The 22185-nt window shown below is 37.9% G+C and overlaps 1 protein-coding gene across 1 annotated transcript; it reads left to right on the forward strand.

Annotated features, from left to right (window-relative positions):
* Window positions 1-1116: 1116 nt before the first annotated feature.
* STXBP3 (syntaxin binding protein 3) lies at window positions 1117-21085 on the forward strand. Its single transcript, XM_010148452.1, has 18 exons — window positions 1117-1157; window positions 1904-1985; window positions 4169-4245; window positions 4874-4952; window positions 6315-6415; window positions 9306-9460; window positions 10365-10455; window positions 11371-11495; window positions 12920-13024; window positions 13448-13505; window positions 13723-13788; window positions 14197-14277; window positions 14733-14871; window positions 15429-15535; window positions 15987-16085; window positions 16942-17027; window positions 18580-18728; window positions 20964-21085. The coding sequence occupies exons 2-18, from the start codon at window positions 1943-1945 to the stop codon at window positions 21053-21055; spliced, it is 1653 nt and encodes a 550-aa protein (XP_010146754.1). The 5' UTR covers window positions 1117-1157; window positions 1904-1942; the 3' UTR covers window positions 21056-21085.
* Window positions 21086-22185: the final 1100 nt, after the last annotated feature.

A 22185-nucleotide genomic window follows, 5' to 3' on the forward strand; every position in this document is an offset into this window, starting at 1 on the left:
AAGAACTCCGTGTAATGCTAAAGACTAATTCCTCAGTAAGAGTGTTCTCAGAAAACATGAAGATTAACTAAGATTTGTTCATACACTTTGTGTCATGCCAAAGGGACTTGAGACATAAGCGAATATATTAATAATTGTAACCGTTGAAGAAATAGGGGTACTTTTTGTTGTATGTGTACCTGCTAAACTGAAACTTCTTCCAGTTATTTCACTTGGCAGTAATAGCAAAATGTGTGCTGAATTTGCTTATTTGTATTTTAGGCTTCTATTTCGTCCCAAATGAAAGTAATAGAACGTCTGGCTATTTTAATGGCAGTAGTTAGCTTAATCTGAGGTGCTGTTTACTGGGAAAAGAGAACACAGACCTCTTTAGTCCTGTTTTTATTAAACACCAGGGTTTAAACAGTTGCCAAAGTCTTCTGACTTTTAATTAATACATACCACTGCTGTGAGGTCAAATCTGCATTAGCCTGATGACACCGCTCCTGAAACTTGCAACTGGTAGTTCTAGTGATCTTTGAAAGCTGTGAGTTGTAACTAGATGCTGAATCTTGTACAACCTTTTTAACTGATGTTTCTCTCAAAGTTGTCATAGCGGGGAAAGATAATGGATACCTTATTTAAGATAACTTTCAATTTCTGAAAGAACTGGTATTTTCTTGGGCTTATTTTGGTATTCTGGAGAAAGAACAAGGACATCTGAAGTCATCATACGCTTCAGAATAGGTCTGTTTGTGAGCGTGTTGATCCATCTGCCTTATCTTAGAGTAGCTTAAATTTTCTGCATGTGCACAGTCCCTTTAGTGGAAGAGTTCACTAAAAAAAAAAGAAGGAAAGTGATATATTTACAGGCCAGTGATCGTTCAGACTATTTTTTATGGAGCTGTCTCTAAATTTTTTGTTTTCTTCTTAATATTAAACATCTTTCTGAAACAGGCAGGGACAGTTTGTGGTCAAGAATTCTGTAGAGGTATTTATCAGTGCGTTGTGGTTGGTTTGTGGTGGTTTTCTTTGTTCCTCTCTTTTTAGGTCTCTAAACATGAGTCTAGTGGGAGAATTATTTTTTTAGTAATAATTTGATTAACTGGTAAAATGTCTCTATTCTTACAGAGCTAAAATCATCAATATTTGATGACTGCAAGAAAGAAGAATGGAAGGTATAGTTTTGTTACAATTTTTGTAGGAATGTTAGAATATACTTGAATAAGAAATCTCTATTGCTTGAGTACACAGCAAATAAGTATCACTTAATGGCTGTCGCTTTCATTTAAAATTGTTTTCTCTCCAAGTAATGGGTTTTAGTTCTGTTAACTCAGTTCTCTGTATAATATCTAATGAAAAATCCAAGGGCCAGCATGGTAAGAAGTGGTTAATTTTCTCAGTTCTTTAAGGTTTGGAAAAAAAAAAAAAAACAAACAGAAAATGTTCCTGCTGTTATCTGCTTTTCTTTTCTTTTGAAAGACTTGTACTTTATTAATTTCAAAAAATATACTGCTGTGCAGTACGTGTGGAACAGGATTCTGCAGTACGATACCTGTTCAAGCTGCTTAAGCTGTAAAACAGTTTTAGAATAAGTACAGATGTATTTAAGCAGGCCATGGGGTAAATTAGGCAGGAATTCAGAATACTTGTGTCAAAATGAAAGTTTTTAAGTACTTTCTATTAGGAGAAGCGGGGCTACTCATTTAAGATGGAGCTCATCTTTTGAAAATCCTGTGTGCAGGGAGATGCCTTCTGGTGCTGTTTGAGATTAATTTCCTACTGCAAAGTTGCTATATGCAAGTGATAAAAAGATAAACTATATTTCACCTTCAAGTTTCCATGGCAAGTTGTTTAAGAAACAACATGGGCTTCCTATAGACCATCAATTGACTAAATACTTGTGTTTTTTTAATATATGTAGGTAATTCTTCTAGATGATTACACTACTAAATTACTGTCAATGTGCTGCAAAATGACTGATCTGCTGGCAGAGGGTATCACAGGTAAGCATAATTCTCTTTAATATGCAGATGACAATATCCTGATAAGAAAAATCTAAGAATGATAGTGATGGTGCCTTGGCAAGGAATTTTCTTAATTTGGTTGATGAAGACAAGTAGCTATGGGATATTAGGCTAGCAGACTTTCTGGCTTCTACAATTGCCCAATTGTGTTTGATTTTTATTTAAAAAAAAAAAAGGATTCTCTGCCTAGAAGCTAAACTTTTTATTTTAATCTTTTACTAAAGCTCACTGTAAGGATTTTTGTGTTGTTGGTTTTGTTTGGTGGTTTTTTTTTTTAATTTTTACTTGGTTGGTTAGTTTTGTTTTGTGGGTGGTGGGTTGGTTTTGGTGGGGAGGGAGGCGGGAAGTGTGTGTTTGCTCATGTCTAGCATGGGGTAACTGAGAAGGTTGTCTGTCACAGATGTTATGTCAGTTGAAGTTAAGGGGAAACAAGCTCAGTAAAGAATTAAGTGAATGTTAGTAAAACATACAAGAATAGGCAAATTGCTCTTTGCATTTTTCTCTTGTGTTCTGTAAATCAGTAACGTCTGCTGCTCTGAATACATTTAAGCTCACGAGCAGTAGAGTTAGGATACAAGGGCAGAGACACATAAGTACTGAAGACGGAAAGAGAACAGGATACAAAAACTGAGGTGGTTGCAAGCAAGTGGATGTGATGGAGGCAAGAATTTAAATTCTGTGTGGATATATTTTCAGTTCTTCTCAAAATGAGAGTTTTCGGTAATTAAAAAAAACAAACAAAAAAACCAACCCAACAACAACAAAACAAACCACACACCAAAACCTAGAAACTAAATTATATAAGTGATTACTTTTAACTAGAGTAAGTCCTTAAGCAACACTAACAGTAATTAGATTGGCACTTTTCCAAACAATCTGGGAGTAGTTTCTAGTGGAGTGGAGATTTTCATCTGCTGGAATGTCTGTTCTGTTCCTTGCTGTTGGCCACTGCTGAAAGTAAATAACAGATTGATTGTGATAGATCTCACTTCTGCAGCATGCATGCTTTTCATGTGTGTTTTCTCTAGTAAATTTTACGGGCTCTTCCTTCCTACAACATAAAAAAAGGATTTTTTTCCTATCATAAAACACTCTTCAAAGTTGCTTTTTATGATTAACCTTTCTGTAATGTTTATTAGTGTATCATCCTGCCAAATGTTTTTTTTCCCCTGCTTGGTTTTGAAGTTGAAATGAATACACAAAATATAAATTACCTAGTTTTTAATTAGCTTTAGGTTTTTAGAAACACTTAGTTTATTTTTCCACAAGTAGCAAGACTTTCCTTACTCCAACTATTCAGTACAACATGATTCTTCTGAAAATATAGCAAAGCTGTATACATTTCTCTTCGTGGAGTGTATTTTTAATCATAATCAGTACTACTTACCCTTTGTGAGAAGTTTTCAGTGAGTATGTATCCTGTTCATCAGTACGAAACACTTTCTTTTTAGTGAGTATACTACTGAAATGAACCTGTCTTTCCACATGCAAATGGCTGGCATGACTTAATGTCCTTGTTCTGCCCTCCCCTCCGAAATTAGAGCTACATGAATCTCCCTGCATTCTCAAGCTAGTGTACTGTAACACTGTGTAGTAATGACTTTATTAAATGGAGAAAACTGAGTTGAGTGAAGCTGATCTGCTGAAATTGTCTAATTTATGCCTGCAATTATATTGAAACAGAACAAGTGTGCAGGAAGTAAGCAAAGGACAGAAGAGGCTCTAGTTCAGAACGGTGCCCTATGTAGTTTCATTCTCCCTCTTCTTCAGTGTGCTGGAAAAAGAGCAGTCTTGCCGAGGCAGTTCTCTTGCAAGGTGTTTTATATTGGGCCCCGTAGTTGGCGCATGCTTGTATTGCCACACCTTTCTGTGTGAGGGCAAAACGCTGATTGTGTAGAATAGCCAGGAAAAAATCAATACTGCAAATATAGTTGGCACTAGGCTGAGGGTTGAAGTCTTGTGGTGACTTGCTGTATTTGAAATAACAATTAAATAAAAAAATCAAGGCTCTCTTGGCAGCAGATAAGTCCTTGTCACTAGTTTTGTGGACAATTTGTTTGGTGTTATTTTACTTTCATCACCTCTATAAAATGTGTATGCTGCTTTCCTTACAGATGCATAAAGCTCTTAACTATAAAAATGTAATATTTCTTACTTTATAGTGGTGGAGAACATATATACAAACCGTGAGCCTGTCCCACACATGAAAGCAATATATTTCATAACTCCCACCAAAAAGGTTAGTGTTTTAAAGGAAGTTTAGCAAGATCTTGCAGACTGAGAAAGCAATTTTATTTCAAAGCATTTATTTACTGTGCACAACTCTGCGGTACTTGATTTTTGTCCTTTGTGTGATGCTCCTGTGTGATGCATAGTTTTCTGGAATGAAAAGACAATGCATTGTCACCACAGAGTATGTTGCAAATGTACCTTTTGATGGGTGGAGGCACTATTTCATTGCTTAGATATTAGTAATGTCACTGAACGAGATGTATCAGGTAATAATGCAATACATTGAACAATAGAAGTCAAAGTAATGGCTCTAATAAGTTACTGTCACTTCCTAGAAATTCTTGAGAGAGTAAATCTCAGCACTGTCATAGGTGGGAAATGATGCAAGTATCTTGTGTTTGCTTCCTAAAGAGGTCTTGGTGCATGACTGACCTTCTGTAATTGTTTATTATACTTGGTCTGGAATTAAGAATCTTCTACTTAAGTGTTTTCTTAAAGGTTGATTTGTAGTATTCCTAAGCAGGACTGGGTAATTAACGAGGCAGGAGGAGAGGAGGGAGAAGCTTTCTTTGTGTGAGGCAAGGCAAAACACTAATGACTTTTTCCTTTTTTTTTTTTTCCCCTACCCCTGTAAGTCTGTAGATGGGCTTATTGATGATTTCATCACTAAATCATCCAGCAGATACCAAGCAGCATATGTGTATTTCACTGACTGTAAGTAAGCTTTTGTGCTATAGTTTGATAACTGCATATGTAAATAAGTAGCCTTCTTGACTTTCTGTAGGTTAGTAAGTGAAAGTTTTGGGTACTGTTTCGTGAGAGAAGGTTTGAAACTCAAGTCAGAACTTACTTTGGTTGACAGAACTTGGTCACTGTGCCATGTGGCAGTAGTAGTCTCTTTCAAAATTACCAATGTTGATTGTTCTCCACCTCAGCTTTCAATTTACGTAATCTGGTTTTATTTGTAAGTATTCTAGCCTTCTGTGTTGGAGAGTGTGGAGGAAGATAATTCAAGTAAAACTTTGTATCTCGTATAGACAAAACAGTACTCAAAAGCATTAGAACTTGCTGCAAGAACAATGTTTTGTAATTGGGTATTTAGGTAGGTCCTTCAGACTTGAGCCAGCTTTTTCCCCCTCACCTATCACCTAAAAGAAGGTGCCTACTTAGCCCTTGCATGCACAATACAAATTGCAAAGCAGAGGCAGTTAGTGCACATGGGCTTAACGTGACTGCACTTGGTCAGTGTGACTAAAATGGTCATGTAAAGGAGGGAAGACAAAAAAGAAAAAACAAACATGCAGCTGAAGACAGAGCATGAATTGTGGCTATCTCTGGATGTGCATGGATAGTAGGTTTCTGCTACCATGCGTTCTGCAAACAGTCAACACCTTTTTGTTTCTTGTTTCATTTTGTGCTGATGCAGTGATTCTTTTTCAGGAAAATACTGCTGCCTTGCTATATGTTCCTTTGTTGCAAGTGTGCAAGATCTCAGTTTGAATACTTGCCAAACCTTTGCACGTTGGGAGGAATTGGAGAAATAGCTTTGTCACTTCCAATTTTGTGTAGTATTTATCATCCAAATATTTCTAAAATTCAGTTTCTAGACTGGGATCCAATGTAGCCTGTAGGTGTAGTGGAACGTATTTGAGATCTATAACTAAATTCCATATTTATCTGTTTTTTGATATTTGGTATGTACGTATTATTTCTCCCATTAAGCTTTTTTGTAGCTTGGGAAATATTTTCTCCCTCCTATATGAGAAGAAATAACAGAAACTTTTGATTTGTTAAAATCAATGTCCTTCACTGCTGCAGACTAATGGGTGTTCTACAACTTGGCTTGCCAAAAACTAGTGAAAAATGGTCAGTGGTGTTTCTTGAAAAAGAGATCTCAAACACAAAATATTGATTACAAGTTCTCTTTTTTTGGGAATATTTGGCAACATTTTTGCATGTTACTGTTCATTGGTTCTTAATTTGGAATTGTCTGTTCTGAATACTGTAAGCTTGTAAGTAAGCTAACAGCTGGAACATGCACAAATGATTTATACTTAGAATCTTCTTTTTCCCTAGCTTGTCCTGACAACCTCTTCAATAAAATTAAGTCTTCCTGTGCAAAATCAATCAGGCGATGCAAGGAGATCAACATTTCCTTCTTCCCATATGAGTCTCGGGTAAGTTGCATTCTGTATCTCAACAGCAGAAAATAGCCTGGAGCACTGTTTTCAATGTTGTTGACCTGTTAGAATCACAGAATCATTTAGGTTGGAAAAGACCTTTGGGATCATAAAGTTCAGCTGTTAACCTGATGCTGCCAGGTCCTCCACCAAACCATGTCCCTAAGCGCCTCATCCACATGTGTCTTAAATACCTTCAGGGATGGTGACTCGACCACCTCCCTGGGCAGCCCGTTCCACTGCCTGACAGCCCTTTGGGTGAAGAAATTTTTCCCAGCATGCAATCTAAACCTTCCCTGGTGCAACTTGAGGCCATTTCTTCTTCTCCTGTCGTTTGTCACTTGGGAACAGAGACCCACCCCACCTCTCTGCACCCTCCCTTCAGGTGGTTGTAGAAAGCGATCAGGTCTCCCCTCAGCCTCCTCTTCAGGTTGAACACCCCCGGCTCCCTCAGCTGCTCCTCACAGGACTTGTGCTCCAGACCCTTCCCCAGCTCCGTTGCCCTTCTCTGGACACACTCCAGCACCTCAGTGTCTTTCTTGCAGTGAGGGGCCCAAAACTGAACACAGGGTTTGCGGTGCGGCCTCACCAGCGCCCAGTATAGGGGGACAATCCCTTCCCTGGTCTTGCTGGCCACACTGTTCTTGATGCAGGCTAGGATGCCATTGGCCTTTGTGGCCACCTGGGCACACTGGCGGCTCCTATTCAGCTGTTGACCCACACCCCCAGGTCCTTTTCTGCTGGGCAGCTTTCCAGCCCCTCATCCCCAAGCCTGTAGTGTTGCAGGGTGTTGTTGTGACCCAAGTGTAGGACTCGGCACTTAAGCTTTTTGAACCTTGTGCAACCAGCCTTGGCCTGTGCTGTCCAGATCCCTCTGAAGACCCTTCCTACGCTACAGCAGATCAACACTCCCACCCAACTTGGTGTCATCTGCAAACTTACTGAGGGTGCACTCGATCCCCTCATCGATGACTCATAACAATATTAAACAGAACTGGCCCCAGGACTGAGCCCTGGGGAACCAGAACTTGTGACTGGCCGCCCACTGGAGTTAACTCCATTCACCACCAATCTAAGGGCCAGGCCATCCAGCCAGTTGTTTTTCCCAGAAAGGATGTACCCATCCAAGCCATGAGCAGCCAGTTTCTCCAGGAGAGTGATGTGGGAAACGGTGTCAAAGGTTAGAGAAGGAATCCACTCCTTAAGAGGAGGAAAGTATTTTGACTTGTCTTTAGTAAGCAACAAAGTTACTGCTGGTACTGAGGCGTTACTTGGAAAGACTAGGTAGGGTGGTGGGTGGGAATAGGAATGGGTAGAACTAACTACTGGTGAACATCAGGAGAGGAGAGCAGATGGATGAGGAGAGCTGAAGGGGAGGGGAACAAAACCAAGGCCTGACAAAAAAGGAGAAATAAACCCCATACAACTTGGACAAATTTTTATTGAGAGGAAAGTAAGAGAAATCTGTATTTTCTCAATTAAAAATGTGACACCACCAGTGGAAACCAATGAGTGGTTTCCATGTGAAACAACACAGTAGGTATTGTGTTGAGAAGTGATTTGTTGCTCCTGCACTTCATCAGATACAGAAGGTTGAAATGCACTCTGACACTCACTGATACAGTGAAGCCCCCAGGCTCTGTCCACTCTTGGGAGGTGTAGAACTAACCCTGCATGTTTCCCACAAGTCTTTGCTGTATTCTTCAAACCTTATGAATATATCCAGGGTCAGAACTCTTACACATACCAAGTGGCAGGTGAATATAGGAGAGATTGCTACTATTTATGTTCTCTTGTGCTGCAGTTTCCTAGTGAGAAGACACAATCCCTCTTATAATACAGGCTTTTTATGATTTAGATTGAGAAGCCATCAGAGAATCAGTGTGGTGGTTTGCTTGTTTATTTTTCTAGTGGTGTTGATGTTCCCATGCTTTGTTTCAAACTAGTTTTGGGAGTTCTGCTAAAGGTGCTCTTAAGAAAAAGTTCTGTAGCTTCCATTACCAAAGAAAGCATACCAAAGTGGTGTTGTCCTGGTTCTCTGAAGGACTTACCATGAAAATAGAAATTTGGACTACTTTTCTGAAGTTGAAAACAAGCAACACTTAGTCTCTTCTTGGTTTAGTTTAGTGTTCTCAGTATTTTGGTTTGTGGGAACACTTTGAATCCTTAACAAAGGAACAGAGAATGTTAACTTGTTCTCCTAATTTAAAATCCCTGGGCTTGCTTTCACATTTACTCTGTGATAAGAGTTGATGACTGAGCTCTGTGCAAAGTCCAAGTGAAACAAACACCTTTATCTGGATGGATGTTCTTTGGCTTTGTAGTTAGAGTCCGACTGAAGCTGGAGAAAATCCATTTACTGACAATGAGATTGTTTCCGTGTTTGCATTCCATTTACAAAACTGTTAAAACCAGTTTTTTTTCTGTATAGTACTAAACATCTTTTATCAAGGTTTAGTGCACTTGAAGAATTTCTGTTCTCAGAGGTAAAGTCTTAAAATAATAAACAGATACAATATGTGAAACTGTAATTTAAACAAATTTGATACGTTCTATGATCATTCTGATACTGCGCTGTGTGGCTTTGTATGAGAGACTGGATGGTGTTTAGTTCTGCCTGTCTCAGGTCCCTCCATCTGTATAGACAGGTAGCAATTTGAAAAATAAAGTAATTTACTTAGGGGAGGAAAGCAGTGTAGGAAAAGAGTGTGAGAACAAGAGGTAAATGAGCTCAACAGGACAGACTGAAGTATGATTTTTTAAAAAAATATATTATGTATGACTCTTGCAGCATGTAGTTTCAAAGTATTAGCAATTCTTTTACCAGATACTTTAGAAATACACAATTTAAGACTTCTTCTTTTTTTCTTGATTGTGTTTTACATAGGTATTTACTCTCAATGTCCCAGATGCGTTCTACCGCTGTTACAGTCCAACTCTGGAAAAGACAAAGGATAAAGATGTTGTAATGCAAGTAATGGCTGAACAAATTGTTACCTTGTGTGCCACACTAGATGAGAATCCAGGAGTACGATATAAAAGGTGGGGCAAAAATACAGTTGCATAATGTAGTTGCTTCTGGGACTTACCACATTGGTAGTAGCTGGAGGTTGCAACATGTGGTTGGTTTTTTTGGTTTTTTTTTTTTGTTTGTTTGTTTTTTTAAATTGTGGATTAATTGCTTTTAATCCACAGCTCTGAAATATGGAATGATAGGAAGTTGGGAAGTGTAGGCAGAACAGTGAATTGTTTCTCTGTGTGTGTGCATATAGCAGTACTTACTATTCCCTGTTCAGTCATGAACTGCTTGTTTCATGGGCAGAGTCATCCTACTGACCAGTGTGCTGCATTCTCTTACACTGCCTGCATAACCCTGTAACAGAACTGCTGTTGGTAGTTTTGCATTTCTGCTTGGCATCAAGGAGTTAATGAATTGTGGAGGCAGATGGGGTCAGGACTTCTTCGTGATAGAGAGATTGAGGAGAATACCTCTTGAGCTTTGATAGGGAGTACATAGTAGTGTCTTGGAAGTCAAAGTAGGCATCTGAAATTATGCTCAAGAATTGCATTCTGTGGTGTAACCTGAAGTGGTGCCTTATTCTCTGGAAAGGTAACAAAGAAATAATTGCTTGACTCTGGGTTTTTTTTCTTTCTCTTTCTTTTTCCTTTCTTGTTTCCCACTCAGAGTGAGACTTTTAGGTGTTGGGCCATATGCCAGCTAATGTCAGTCTTTTGGCTGAAGCTGTTTCTACTGTGTGAAAGCATTCCGACAGTGAAATTGTAATGTAAGACTGAAAATATATTGGAAATACCTAGAATGGAGTTCAGAAACTGCTCGTGAAACTAGAGGATCAATCTAGGGAGTGGGTGTGTTTTTTAAAGGTAGCATTTTAGTGTTTTAATGAAGAAATGTAAGGGTTTTTTGCATGTTTCCTTTTTTTCCCAGCAGGCCATCTGATAAAGCCAGCAAACTTGCACAGCTGGTTGAAAAATATCTTGAAAACTACTACAAAACTGATGAGAAGAGCCAATTAAAGGTAGAAAGTGAACGAAAATGTTTTGCTTTTTTGTAAGTCTGGGTGGGGAAAAAAGTTATGTTTGGAATATGTTTTGAGAACAGATTCTACAAACCCACATTTTTATTAATGAAGGCCACTAGTTGCCATTTCATGTTGTCTGTGAAAGCAGCTTAAAGGTGGTAACTGGTAAGTAAATCTGTATGTAAACAAATACAACTTGTTTGAGAAAACCAATTGTACTTGAAAAATTCACCCTATGATAATGTAGGGGATGATACAAACCAGAAGTGGATACCTTCTGTTCTAACATCACCTGTAGGGCTATATGTAGAAGGGACTTCACTGCAGAATTGAAATATCTCCCATTAAGGGATTTATTGTCCACAAAGATCCAGCTTTTCACATAAATCATGTTTTTGGGCCGTCACTGCAGATCAGGACAGCTGCCTAATAAACACATGGGGTAAACCATTCTGACTCAGTGATGTTCCATTCTGCTGCAGAAACAAAGGTACTTGATGCTACTGCCACTCTGCTACACCCCAAAATGAACCTCAGTTGAATGTTTGGAGTTTATTTTCTTCTGTATTGCAGCACAGTATGGGTAATCTACTCTGAAATACAAACAGTACCCTTATTTGTGAAAAGTCAGTGGGAGGCTTTTTTTTGTGGGTTGCTTTTATTCTTTGCACACATTGTTCATTAGGTGAGTTACTGCATGCATTGCAGTGGGCTAAGATCATTGCCTTAAAATTAGTATTTAAAAATCACTGTGTTGTGGTTATTTAAATGTTTGGGTTTTTTATGTTGATGAACACTTGGACCATTTCTTCCAAAAATGTCTGCAGTGCTGTAACTTACTGTAAATAGACGTAACATGCATTAACTTTGTACTGCATATCTTAACTCTACATTTATTTGATGGCTTTTTAGGCTAAAACCCACTCCCAACTAATAATAATTGATCGTGGCTTTGACCCAGTATCAACTGTGCTTCATGAACTCACCTTCCAGGCAATGGCATATGATCTGCTGCCAATTGAAAATGATACTTACAAGCAAGTACTTTAAAGAAAAAAAAATCTAACCCTTTATTCGGATAATGAAATCTATGGAATTGTTTAGATAAACTGCACCATAGCAATATTGGCTGCTTGTATTGTATAAGGGGTGCTTCATTTATTATTGGTCTCTCGGTTTTGTAGCTTCCTCTTTTTGTTAACTTATTTAGTTGAAATTAGGTAGGATCTAATTAGCATTTTTGCAGAGTTTTGAGTCTTAACAAATTTCTTTTGTTTTTTAAAAAAACGCACTTTGTGCTAGGTTCGAATCAAAACCTTGGTAGTGTCCTTTCAGGTTCTCTACCTTGCCTTTCATGTTCTCAGCCTTGTTGGCCTAACGCAGCAAACAAACCCAGCAATAGGATACTGAGTAAAAGCTGAGTTATTTTTCAGGAATGCTCACTTCCACAGCTCCAGTCATGTACTTTGTGTAGTTGTTAAACTTTACCTCCTAAATGCACGCTTAAGTAAGGTACGTTCAGTTTATAAGTATTATTTTATCACTTTTTGGAATAGCGGAACCTTGTTTTGCGTAAGGTATGTTCTTTGGTGTCAGATTGTTCCGACACCAAAGGTTTTGGTAAGGCTTTGCTTCCTGATGACCCACTACAGCAAACGAGACTTAGCTGCCTCATTGCTCAGTTAAGCAACCAGGAGCGTGTATCTTCCCTGTCAGAAACACCGAGTGAATGTTTTCATAGAAAATGTAGAATTCTATGAATCTGAAACTTGCTGGGTATGAAAATATAGCAGAGTATGTTTTCTAGGTAGTTGTGATCTGACTTTCACCATCTTGGGTTGTTTTTATATTTTTCTGCTTTCTGGCTGTATACACCATGTGAGTTTCTCCCAAAATGAAAAAGCTGTGTAGTGTGATGGCTATGTGCCTTGTGGTTGTAGAAACCGAATAGCTGGTCTGTAATGCTGTGAAGCATGTTTCTTGTGTATGTGCAGTAGTTTGTCCTACTTGGTCTGTTTTGTGGGTGAATGGGATGTCATTTTCCTTCAGAATTACAGAATATCTTGTAGTAGATACCCGCACTGTGCAATCTCAGTGTGTATTGCTTTGCACAACTTGCCTCTGAACCCAGAGCGAAGTTGACATTGAAAGCTGAAGAGAAATTGAGGTGCATGTAAATATATGATTGAAACTACTTACTGTTGGTTTAAAAGAACTTATTGCCCCGCCCCCCCCCCAATCTAAGATTCACCTGCTTCTTCTGTGTTCAAAGACATAATCTGTAAAATTCTTACGTAATTTGTGTTGGACAATAACTTGGCTTATAAGTGAAAACCTGTGCGTGTTGCTGCTACGGCCATGCATGCGGGATAAGCGATAATTCATACTCTAACAAGTTACTAGAATGAGGGGGAGGCGGGGGAAACTAAACCAAATAACTGTCTGAATTTTCTCTTGGAAGATACAAAACAGAAGGATCTGCTGGGAAGGAACGGGAGGCAATTCTGGAGGAAGATGATGCGCTCTGGGTGAAGATTCGGCACAAGCATATTGCGGATGTGATAGAGTATGTGAATAAGTAACAAAGTAGTTAAAAATGCAAGTTGTAAAAGTTTCTTTGAGAGAGGTGGTTTCTTTGGGAGGAGTCATTAACAAAGTAGGAATACAGGCAGTAATGAAGATGATTTGCAATACAGACTGCATTCTTTTGAATAATGATGCCAGGAGGAAACCATACCTTCAGAAAGACAGTATGTGCATAGGTATGCAGTTCTCGTAAGATTAATTACAGTTCTTCAGGAAAATGGCAATAAATTTATTTCCTGGGAAGTATCTTCAAATCTTTCAAATCTAAAGGGATTATTTTGCATAAAGTACTAGCAAGTTATTGCATCAAATGACATTGTGCAGATACCATAACCAGAATGTTTAACTTCAGCTTCCTTTGTCAACAAACACTCTCTTTGATGGAGACCTGCATTTTTTTCAGGGAAATACCAAAGCTTTTGAAAGAAGTTTCATCAAAAAGCAAACCGACAGAAGGAAAAGTAAGTTGTTTTAATGTATTGCTGTTTTTCCTGGTAATTTAATTATTTTCAGCTGATTTTTTTTCAGCTGTGTAGTTCATAAACTTTTGATTTCTGTAATAGGTCTATCTCGGCAGTTTTTGAGGGGACGAAAACAAAGCAAGGCTGCAGCAGGAAGGGAAGCAAGGATGACAAGTATTGGGGGGAAAAATTTTTAACTTGTATCATTTCTTCACAGTTATCGATATCTTCTCTGGCCCAGTTAATGAAAAAGATGTCGCACTATCGTAAAGAGATTGGTAGGGTAAGGGGTCTTTTATATCTACAACTTCACAATAAATCATTTTGTACATTAATTGTCTATGTTGTTTTATTCTGTCGTGTTTCCTAGTCACTGTGCTATGTAACTCTTCTCCAAATTAGTAAGTTCACCTACTGTAAAATTTTGAGCAGAAAACTTGCTTTCAGGTGTTTCATTTTAGTATGTAAGAGAAGACCTAAATGATTTGTGTGCTTTGAGACTTGAAGATAGCACAGCAGTTTAACCATTTCAAAGATATTATGGGGGTCAATCCCTGAGTGAAGGGTAAATCACAAATTGCATGATGGTACTGAAGGATAGTTGAAGGACTGACTCTGTAATCAGTAAAAGTGTTTGCTTGATGTGTTAAAAAAAGGCAAGTTACGCCAACTTGTTTGTTTTATCTTCTAGCAAGTTGTCCATCTTAACATAGCAGAAGATTGCATGAGTAAGTTCAAATCTAACATAGAAAGGCTCTGTAAAGCTGAACAGGTATGTTTAAAAAAACCCCTTACAAACCAACCGATTTGCTGCAAATACCACTTTTTTGTCTGCAGGCTTAGATGTTTGTTTTTAATTGCTAAAAGTAGTGTCTTTTTTTTATCACTTTTTGACGCTCTGCCAATAAATGAGTTGCATTTATAGTTCTGCTTCTTTGTCTTTGAATCTGGCTGATTTGTAGAAGGATTGTCTTTGTGTTTTCTTTGTTCAAAACTCCTATAAAGTTGTCTCACCATGTTCTGCAGAAGGAAACCTTTTTTAAATGCTAGGGGAAAGCACCTCTTAGGGTGAGGCATCACATTGTATAACTAATGTCAAGTTAAAGCTTATGCATTTATACTTATATGAATTCTAGGTATCAAACAGTTTTAAGTGTTTAAGTATGTTACATAGTAATTATTAAAATAATTAATGTATACTCACTAAAAGCACTTTTTTAAATTTAGGACTTGGCTCTTGGAACCGATGCAGAAGGTCAAAAAGTGAAAGACACTATGAGAGTCCTCCTTCCAGTTCTGCTCAACAGAAGTCATGAGACCTATGACAAAATTAGAGCTATTCTCCTGTATATCTTTAGCACAAATGGTATGATAAGCTGCCCTGCCTTTTTTCTTTTTTTTTTCTTAGTGCTATAGACTTCATCTCAAATTTTGGGGTAGCCCAGTATTTTTGCTTAAGCATCTGTATTGGAGTTGATGGCCAATTTGAAAGAAATACTGTAGCTTCTCTCAAATATTGAGAACGAGAGCTATTGATAAGGAGTTGAAGTGCAGATCCATACAGTATTTTAGCATCATTCCTGTGCTTGGATGTGTGCAACAGTTTAAATTTTCTCGTTTTCACGTAGTGTTGAAGCTGTTAAAGGGGGAGTTCCATGTCCATTGCAACCTGAAAATGAAGTCAATAGGGAAGAGTTTTTAGTAGAGAATATGGGTCTGAGCAATCTATAACAATATTGAGTTTTGGTCTCAAAAATGGGCCATTAAACAATTATATCTAAAATACAGTATTATGTTAAATTTAGACTGCGTGAACAAAAAAAAAAAATCCTGGAATGAATAACTCCCCAGAATGTGTGGGACAAAATTGGTCTTGCTCACAGTCACATGGTAATTAAGTTGTGTGTTTTCCTTGTATCAAAGGAACTACCCAGGAGAACTTGGACAAGCTGATCCAGAATGTACAAATAGAAAGTGATAGTGATATGATAAGAAACTGGAAATACCTTGATGTTCCTGTTATCTCTTCAGTAAGAATGTATTATTTTGCAATTTCCTACCGCCCTTGTCTACAGCTCTTTAAGCAACTCTTAGCAGTATTATCCAGGTGGATTTTTTGATTTGGGCAATTACTAGGGATTCTCGTTTTTATGATGTGTCTTAAGTGGTAAATCCTTTAAGCAATTAACATGTGTAAGTTTCAAAGTGAGATAGCTATAGTTCTTCCTTCTAAAATAATCAGGTGGTGACTTAAGCTAGTTGGTTTTGGAAAGTGCCAACTTACTCAATTCCTTTTCTCTGAAATTAGTGTTTGTAGTGTGTCCTTAATTCTTCAGGTATTGTGTTCTCTTTTATTATTATTTCTTTTCTAATTATTTCTTTAAAACTTCCTACTGATTTCCAACCCCCACCTGCTACTAACTGAGCATAAGTTCCAAAAAAACCAAATATAATACAACCATGTTTTGAAAATCTTTTCAGTCTGCTGCTCAGCAGCATAAACACCCAAGAAGGGACCGTTCTGCAGAAGAAACTTTCCAACTTTCTAGGTGGACGCCTGTTATCAAAGATGTTATGGAGGTAAATTTGACCAACTAGTTAGTCCATGGGTGCAGTGCAAAAATGTAATCAAGTGAGTAGTTACAGCCAGTCTTTTGAAATCCCGTAGCATCTTGAGTTACTTTTGTTAAATACATCTGTTAAGCAAAGTGATCACTTCTAGTCTGTCTAATATGGAGCATTAGACTGTTGTGTGTTAGCGATGCTCCTTACTGGAGGTCATTTTAAAGGTGAACCAAATGAAAGGGAAAACAAAGTCTTTGAACAGCTTGTCGTGATTAGCAGTGTTTAGTGTAACTTAAAGATATGGAATTTTTTTTTTCTCCAGTGGGTCTTTAAACTGTAATTCAAATCTAAACTGTAGATTGGCAGAGACTGGACAGTGTTACTTGCAACAAGTGTAGGTGCTTTGTTCTTAAAGCTCTTCCTAAGCATCAGTGACTGGTGTGAGGCAGAATAGTTTGCTGGACCCAGTGCTGCCATTCATAGACTGTTGGTGACTTTTGCATGTTCTTCTGTGTCTTTAGGGGACCCTAACTCCTCTTAGATATTGCTATAGAGAAGTTAAATACCTTAAGGTAGTTACAGATGAAAAGCTACTAGTGAAATTGGAACAGGTAAATCAATACCATGTTTTTGAAGAAAGCATATGTACTTCCAATTCCTGGTGAAACACGAAAGCTTTGTAGTAATTTTTACCATTATGTGGTCTAGCGTTTTGCTACATAGGAGTGTTGTTCATGAGATGCTGTTTGCAATTGGTTGTTGTTGTAAGAAATAGCTGGCTTTAGATTCCAGTTAGACATCCTGCTGGAAGTTGAGACTTGAGCTTTAGGTCTACGTGGCTGCTAAAGGAGGTCTTTGTTTTGCCCTTCAGGATGCTATAGAAAACAAACTAGATTCAAAAGACTGGCCTTATTGTTCCCAAAGTCCTCCTACCTGGAACGGTTCAGGAGTAGTAAGGTAAATTGTTTAATTTCTTGAAACATAGTTTACCCATTTCTTCATATTTTTTGTCATGTACATTCTAAAGCATTACAGAAGTGCACTTACTAAGCGCTAAATAACTTCTGTAACTTAATGTTAATGTAGAAATGCTATATTTCTACTTCATTCAAAACCTACTGAACTTGGTTGTTTAATGCTTCTTAGCTGTACATAGCTGCTTATTTGGAGTATCTCCCTCTGCCTCAGTTAGAAAAAGCATTTTCTTATTCTCAGAATGAGAAGTTTAAAACACTGAGCTTTTTAGTGTCAAGTAATCTCAGGGATGAATTATCAGTATACTGCAACTTTGGCAAAAAGAATGTTTTCAGTTTTTCTGAAAGCTGTTTCTGCTGTGGTAGTGCAGGTGTCATTCCTGAAGGTAATGATTCCAGTAAGTTAAATTCAACTTGTATCGGCCCTCTCATTAGGGGAGTATGGGCTGGCTGGATATTTGACCCATGTTGCTAGGGGATGGTTTAGAGAAATCCAGAAAAGTTGGAGGTCTTGGATTATTTGGTAATGAATGTGAAATGGTGTATGTGCATATTTACTGAGCAGCACTGTGTGATGATCGCAGATTTTTTTTTTAAGGTTTCTAACTTCTGTTCCTTCTTTCCCCGCCCTTTTCACTAGCTCTTGAACCTCCTGATCAATACCTGCCAATTTGACAACTTTATCACTTTTGGTAGTGTTATGAGACAGAATAGAGATGAGTGTTTCTATCACAGGAATGCTCGTTGGGCTAATCAGATCCTGGAATTCATAGGGAGGGCAACATGATACATATCCTAAACATGGTGGACACACTTGAACTGGAATTTGCACCTTACTAAATAAAAGACCAAAGGTACAGATAAACAGGCTTAGGAAAATAGTTTTATTACTCCCACTGTTAGCTAACTGTTGGTGTGCCCTTATGTTTCTGAGTGTGCACTGTGATCTTCAGTGCAAGGGAACACTAGGGTAGGTCATCATACATCGTGACTGGATCTGTCTTACAGGCTGGTGAAATTTTAGGCACCCTAGCAGAGATCAGGGCAGCAGATTATGTAATCTGAATCTGTACTTACTGTATGTTAGAAAATAGATTTTAAACTTCTTTCTCTGTGTTTCTGGCTATCTGAATCTTGATAACAGCCGAACATTTTTTTGAGGTTCTGTTCATGTTTAGAGGAAAAACTGCAGACTCCAGCTTCTTTGTTTGAACCTCTTATGAAAAATGCCCTGGAATTGCTACCATGCAGAATTAAGTTGCTTGGTAGAAGTCCTTTGTGTGTGTGTGTGTGTGTGTGCAACAAGATTTTTGCTTCGTATTTATTTTCCCCTGTGTGATAACTGGATAGTTTGGTAACATGCTAACTTGTCTTTGTTAAAATTATTTTAATTATCAACTTGTCTAAATTATTTTGCTGAAATTGGAATTGGTGAACTGCATGACAGAAATTCTTACTGCTTCTTAAGAGTGTAATTTTTACCAAAAATTAATCCATAAAGATGCATAGATGTCATCTCATGAAATCTTTCACAGTGCGCGCCAGAAGCCTAAAGCGAGCTCTCCCGATGAGCGCAAGAGTAGTGCAAGACTGATTATATTTGTGATTGGAGGAATTACGTATTCCGAGATGCGCAGTGCTTATGAAGTTTCTCAAGTCTACAAGTCCTGTGAAGTTGTTATAGGTAAGCTTGTCCTGGGGAAGAGAGTGGTAGGTAGGGGTTTACTAGATGTGTTTCTGGAAAGTGTAAGGATCTTTTTTCTTACATTCTCTAAGTTGGTTCAGTAAGATAATACTATACTCAGTGTATTTCTGCACATTGTGTACTTAGGAGAATCTTTTCAGTTTATCTAGATTGCTTCATGTGTGGGATTTTTTTCTTGCAACAAGATATTAAGGACAGTAAATACAGTTATGATCTACAGTAGAATCATCATGAATTATATCAGAAATACATTATTAAAGTAGGTTGATGTATAACAAAAAGGATTTAAACAGACCTAAATGTCTTTGCATTACAGTTTCCTCACAGGCTTTTGCGTCTGCTGGTGCTTTGCTTTCAGCTTCACTTACTACTCGCGTTGTTTTTTGGAACTAGTAGGAAAGCTGGCAGAGTACTCACTTGGGGAGGAAGGGAATTATTTAAAAAAACAAACAAACCACCAAACACAACAAACAAAAAAAGGCAAACAAACCCACAAAAAAATCCCCACCAAACAAAACAAACCAACCCCCAGAAAACTTCCATTTTAACTCAGCTGACTTTGCAACGTGACCTAGTTCTTGTCATGGATTCTTCAGAGACTTTACACCATGATTTATAGCTTTTGCCCTGAAAACTGAAGTAATCTCCCTGATCTTCTTAACATTCAGTAGTAACTGCATGAATTACTACCCAGGGTAGTGTTGTGGTTTAATCCCAGCCAGCAACCAAGCGCTGCACAGCTGCTTGCTTAGCTCCCCTCTCCCCCAATGGGGTGGAGAGGAGAATCAGAGGAAAAGACAAGAAACTCGTGGGTTGAGATAAGAACAATTCAGTAATTGAAAATCAATGAAATAGTGATACTAATAACACTAACAATACTAGTATTAGTACTAAGCTGTAATGAAAATAATGGAAAAGAAATTATAAAACTGCTCACCCCCCACAAACCAATGGCCAGGCAGTTCCTGAGTAGTGAAAGCCAAAGCCAGACCAAGCCTGAGGGAGAAGCCCCCCTGGCCCACCTCCTGGTTTATATACTGAGCATGATGTTTGACGACATGAAATGGGCCTTTGGTCAGTTTGGGTCAGCTGTCCTGGCTGTGTCCCCTCCCAGCTTCTTGCAGAGAAGAAGCTGGCAACACAGGGGCAGTATCGGAAACTGAGGAAGTCCTTGAGTTGATAGGAACATTAGCATGTTATCAATATTCTTCTTGGCACAACCAAAAACATAGCCTCATACTAGCTACTGTGAGGAAAACTAACTATCCTGACTACCAACTGTGAGGCTAATACTTCAGCAGCAAATGCTTGTTCTGTCAGCTGCTGTGCTTCAAGTAATCATTTCCACTCTTGCTGCTTCAGTGCAGGTGCTAAAACATTTGCGTGTATCACATATTAAAACCAAGCTTCTAGGTACAGAATGTTACCAGAGACCTGTATCCATCTGCAGTGGCAGCTGGTGTCTGGGTGCAGGGTCATAGAAACTAAATGGCTTGAGATGCTTATGTCTGGCAATTCAACTTAGTCTGGAGTTGCAAAAAGGATTAAGTCTACCATAGTTTTAACTACATAAATACTCTTCTCTAAAGCAATTTGCTGCAAGTTTTTCAAGGAAATGTTAGTCAGCAAAAGCCAATTTTCTGTAACTGATATTTCTGTGAAAATCGGTGTGTGGTGATTTTTAATTCAGATGGTTTCTTAATTTGCTGCAAATTTTTCAAGGAAATGTTAGTCAGCACTCTGTAACTGATATTTCTGTGAAAATCAGTGTGTGGTGATTTTTAATTCAGATGGTTTCTTAATTGTAGGGTAGAGCCTGTCATTGACTCACCCTTTCGCAGAATGGGCAGGTTTCTTGCAGGCTGGGACTGATACATGCAGTGCACGTGGCCCAGGGTCAAGGATGTTTCAAACCAGGCAGAGCAGGGGCTTGAAACTTGTACACAGAGTCCTAATCTGTATGTCTGGGTGTCTCGGCGTGTGGAGGAGGGACACTGCCTACCTAATGGCGACACTTACGTTTATAGGAAATGATACGGTATGAGAACACATGACTATATATAATGTGTGAAAACACTGCTGAACTGTTCTACTTCTCAGTTTTCCAGGTACAGTAAAAAAAACTGGCCTGTAACTGACGGGTTTTTTTAAGAGATGATGCCTGAAAAACAGAATTTTGGACTGATATAGTTTATACTTATGTTCTTTTGTCAGGTTCCACTCATATTCTGACACCTAAAAGACTACTGGATGAAGTGAAGAGCCTTAGTAAGCCAAAGGATATGGTCTGTATTAAGGATGAATAGAGATGATGTTTATGATGCACTAGGAAAAGACAAACAGTATGCACATATTCTTAGGGAACTGTCTTTTCTTAAATACTGTACCAGGACACTACATAGTTCTGACTAATGGAATGTCACTTTATAATTTAAATTTGCTGCTTTTTTTGAGGAGTAGAAGGCAGAGAGAAGAAAAAAAATAAATCTGAGTTTTAAATTCTGTGTAGTATAGTCAGTGTTACACTGTAAGTGCTTTTTGGAAAAGGGCATGTTCATTCCTAACAAATTATGCTAAAAGTGGTTATGATTATGTATAAACTGGAATTGTCTTTGGAAACTGTGAAACTTTTCTATAATTTATTTCTAAAAATCACTAAATTAAAAAAGGCCTAGGTTCTTAGGTAGAGACTTCTGAAGAAAATTTGTAAATATGAGTTTATGGTAAAAATATTTCACACAAGTGCAGTGTCTTTAATATTTTCTGTAAAATACCTCACTGGAAATTCTTTAAATATATGTAACTGAAAAATCAAAAGGTTTTTTTAGTTGGTGGTGGGTAAGGTAGAACGTTAATCACGGAAGTATGAAATGGTTCTAACTTCAATAAATAACTTTGGAAAAATGCTGTCAACTGTGCACTGAATTACACTTTATATTTAAGTATATAAAGGGTTTATTACTAAAGTTTTTCAAACAAACTTAACTTCTTACGAACTTCCTTACGACTGTGCGTATGTAGTCCTTTTTTTAGAAGCTGAATTGCCTGTGATACAGAAGTTCCAAGATTTTAGGCATAAATTCTCATTTTGAGAGAGTGGGGGCAGGGGAAAAGGAGAGGAGGAGAAGGGAAACAGTTGAATTTTTCAAATGGCTTGGTAATTTCAAAAAAAGCAAAAACCAAACCTGATCCATTAGAGTTTTCTTCTAGTTTGTTGCATGCCAAGAAGAAATACGTAAATCTGTGTTGAAGGGGATCAAATAAATTCTAAATTGTATTAACTGTAATACTGGTAACGTTTAGCTTTATATTAGAAAATGACATAAGTAATTAAATTACTAACCTTTTAAAGGGATGTTGTCTTCATATGCCTTGAAATGTTACTTTGTATATAGAATCAGAGAAACGTCATAATGAAAAATAATAGATTACTCAC

This window comes from Eurypyga helias, unplaced genomic scaffold, assembly GCF_000690775.1.
Source record: "Eurypyga helias isolate BGI_N326 unplaced genomic scaffold, ASM69077v1 scaffold8623, whole genome shotgun sequence".
NCBI classification, from domain to species: domain Eukaryota; kingdom Metazoa; phylum Chordata; class Aves; order Eurypygiformes; family Eurypygidae; genus Eurypyga; species Eurypyga helias.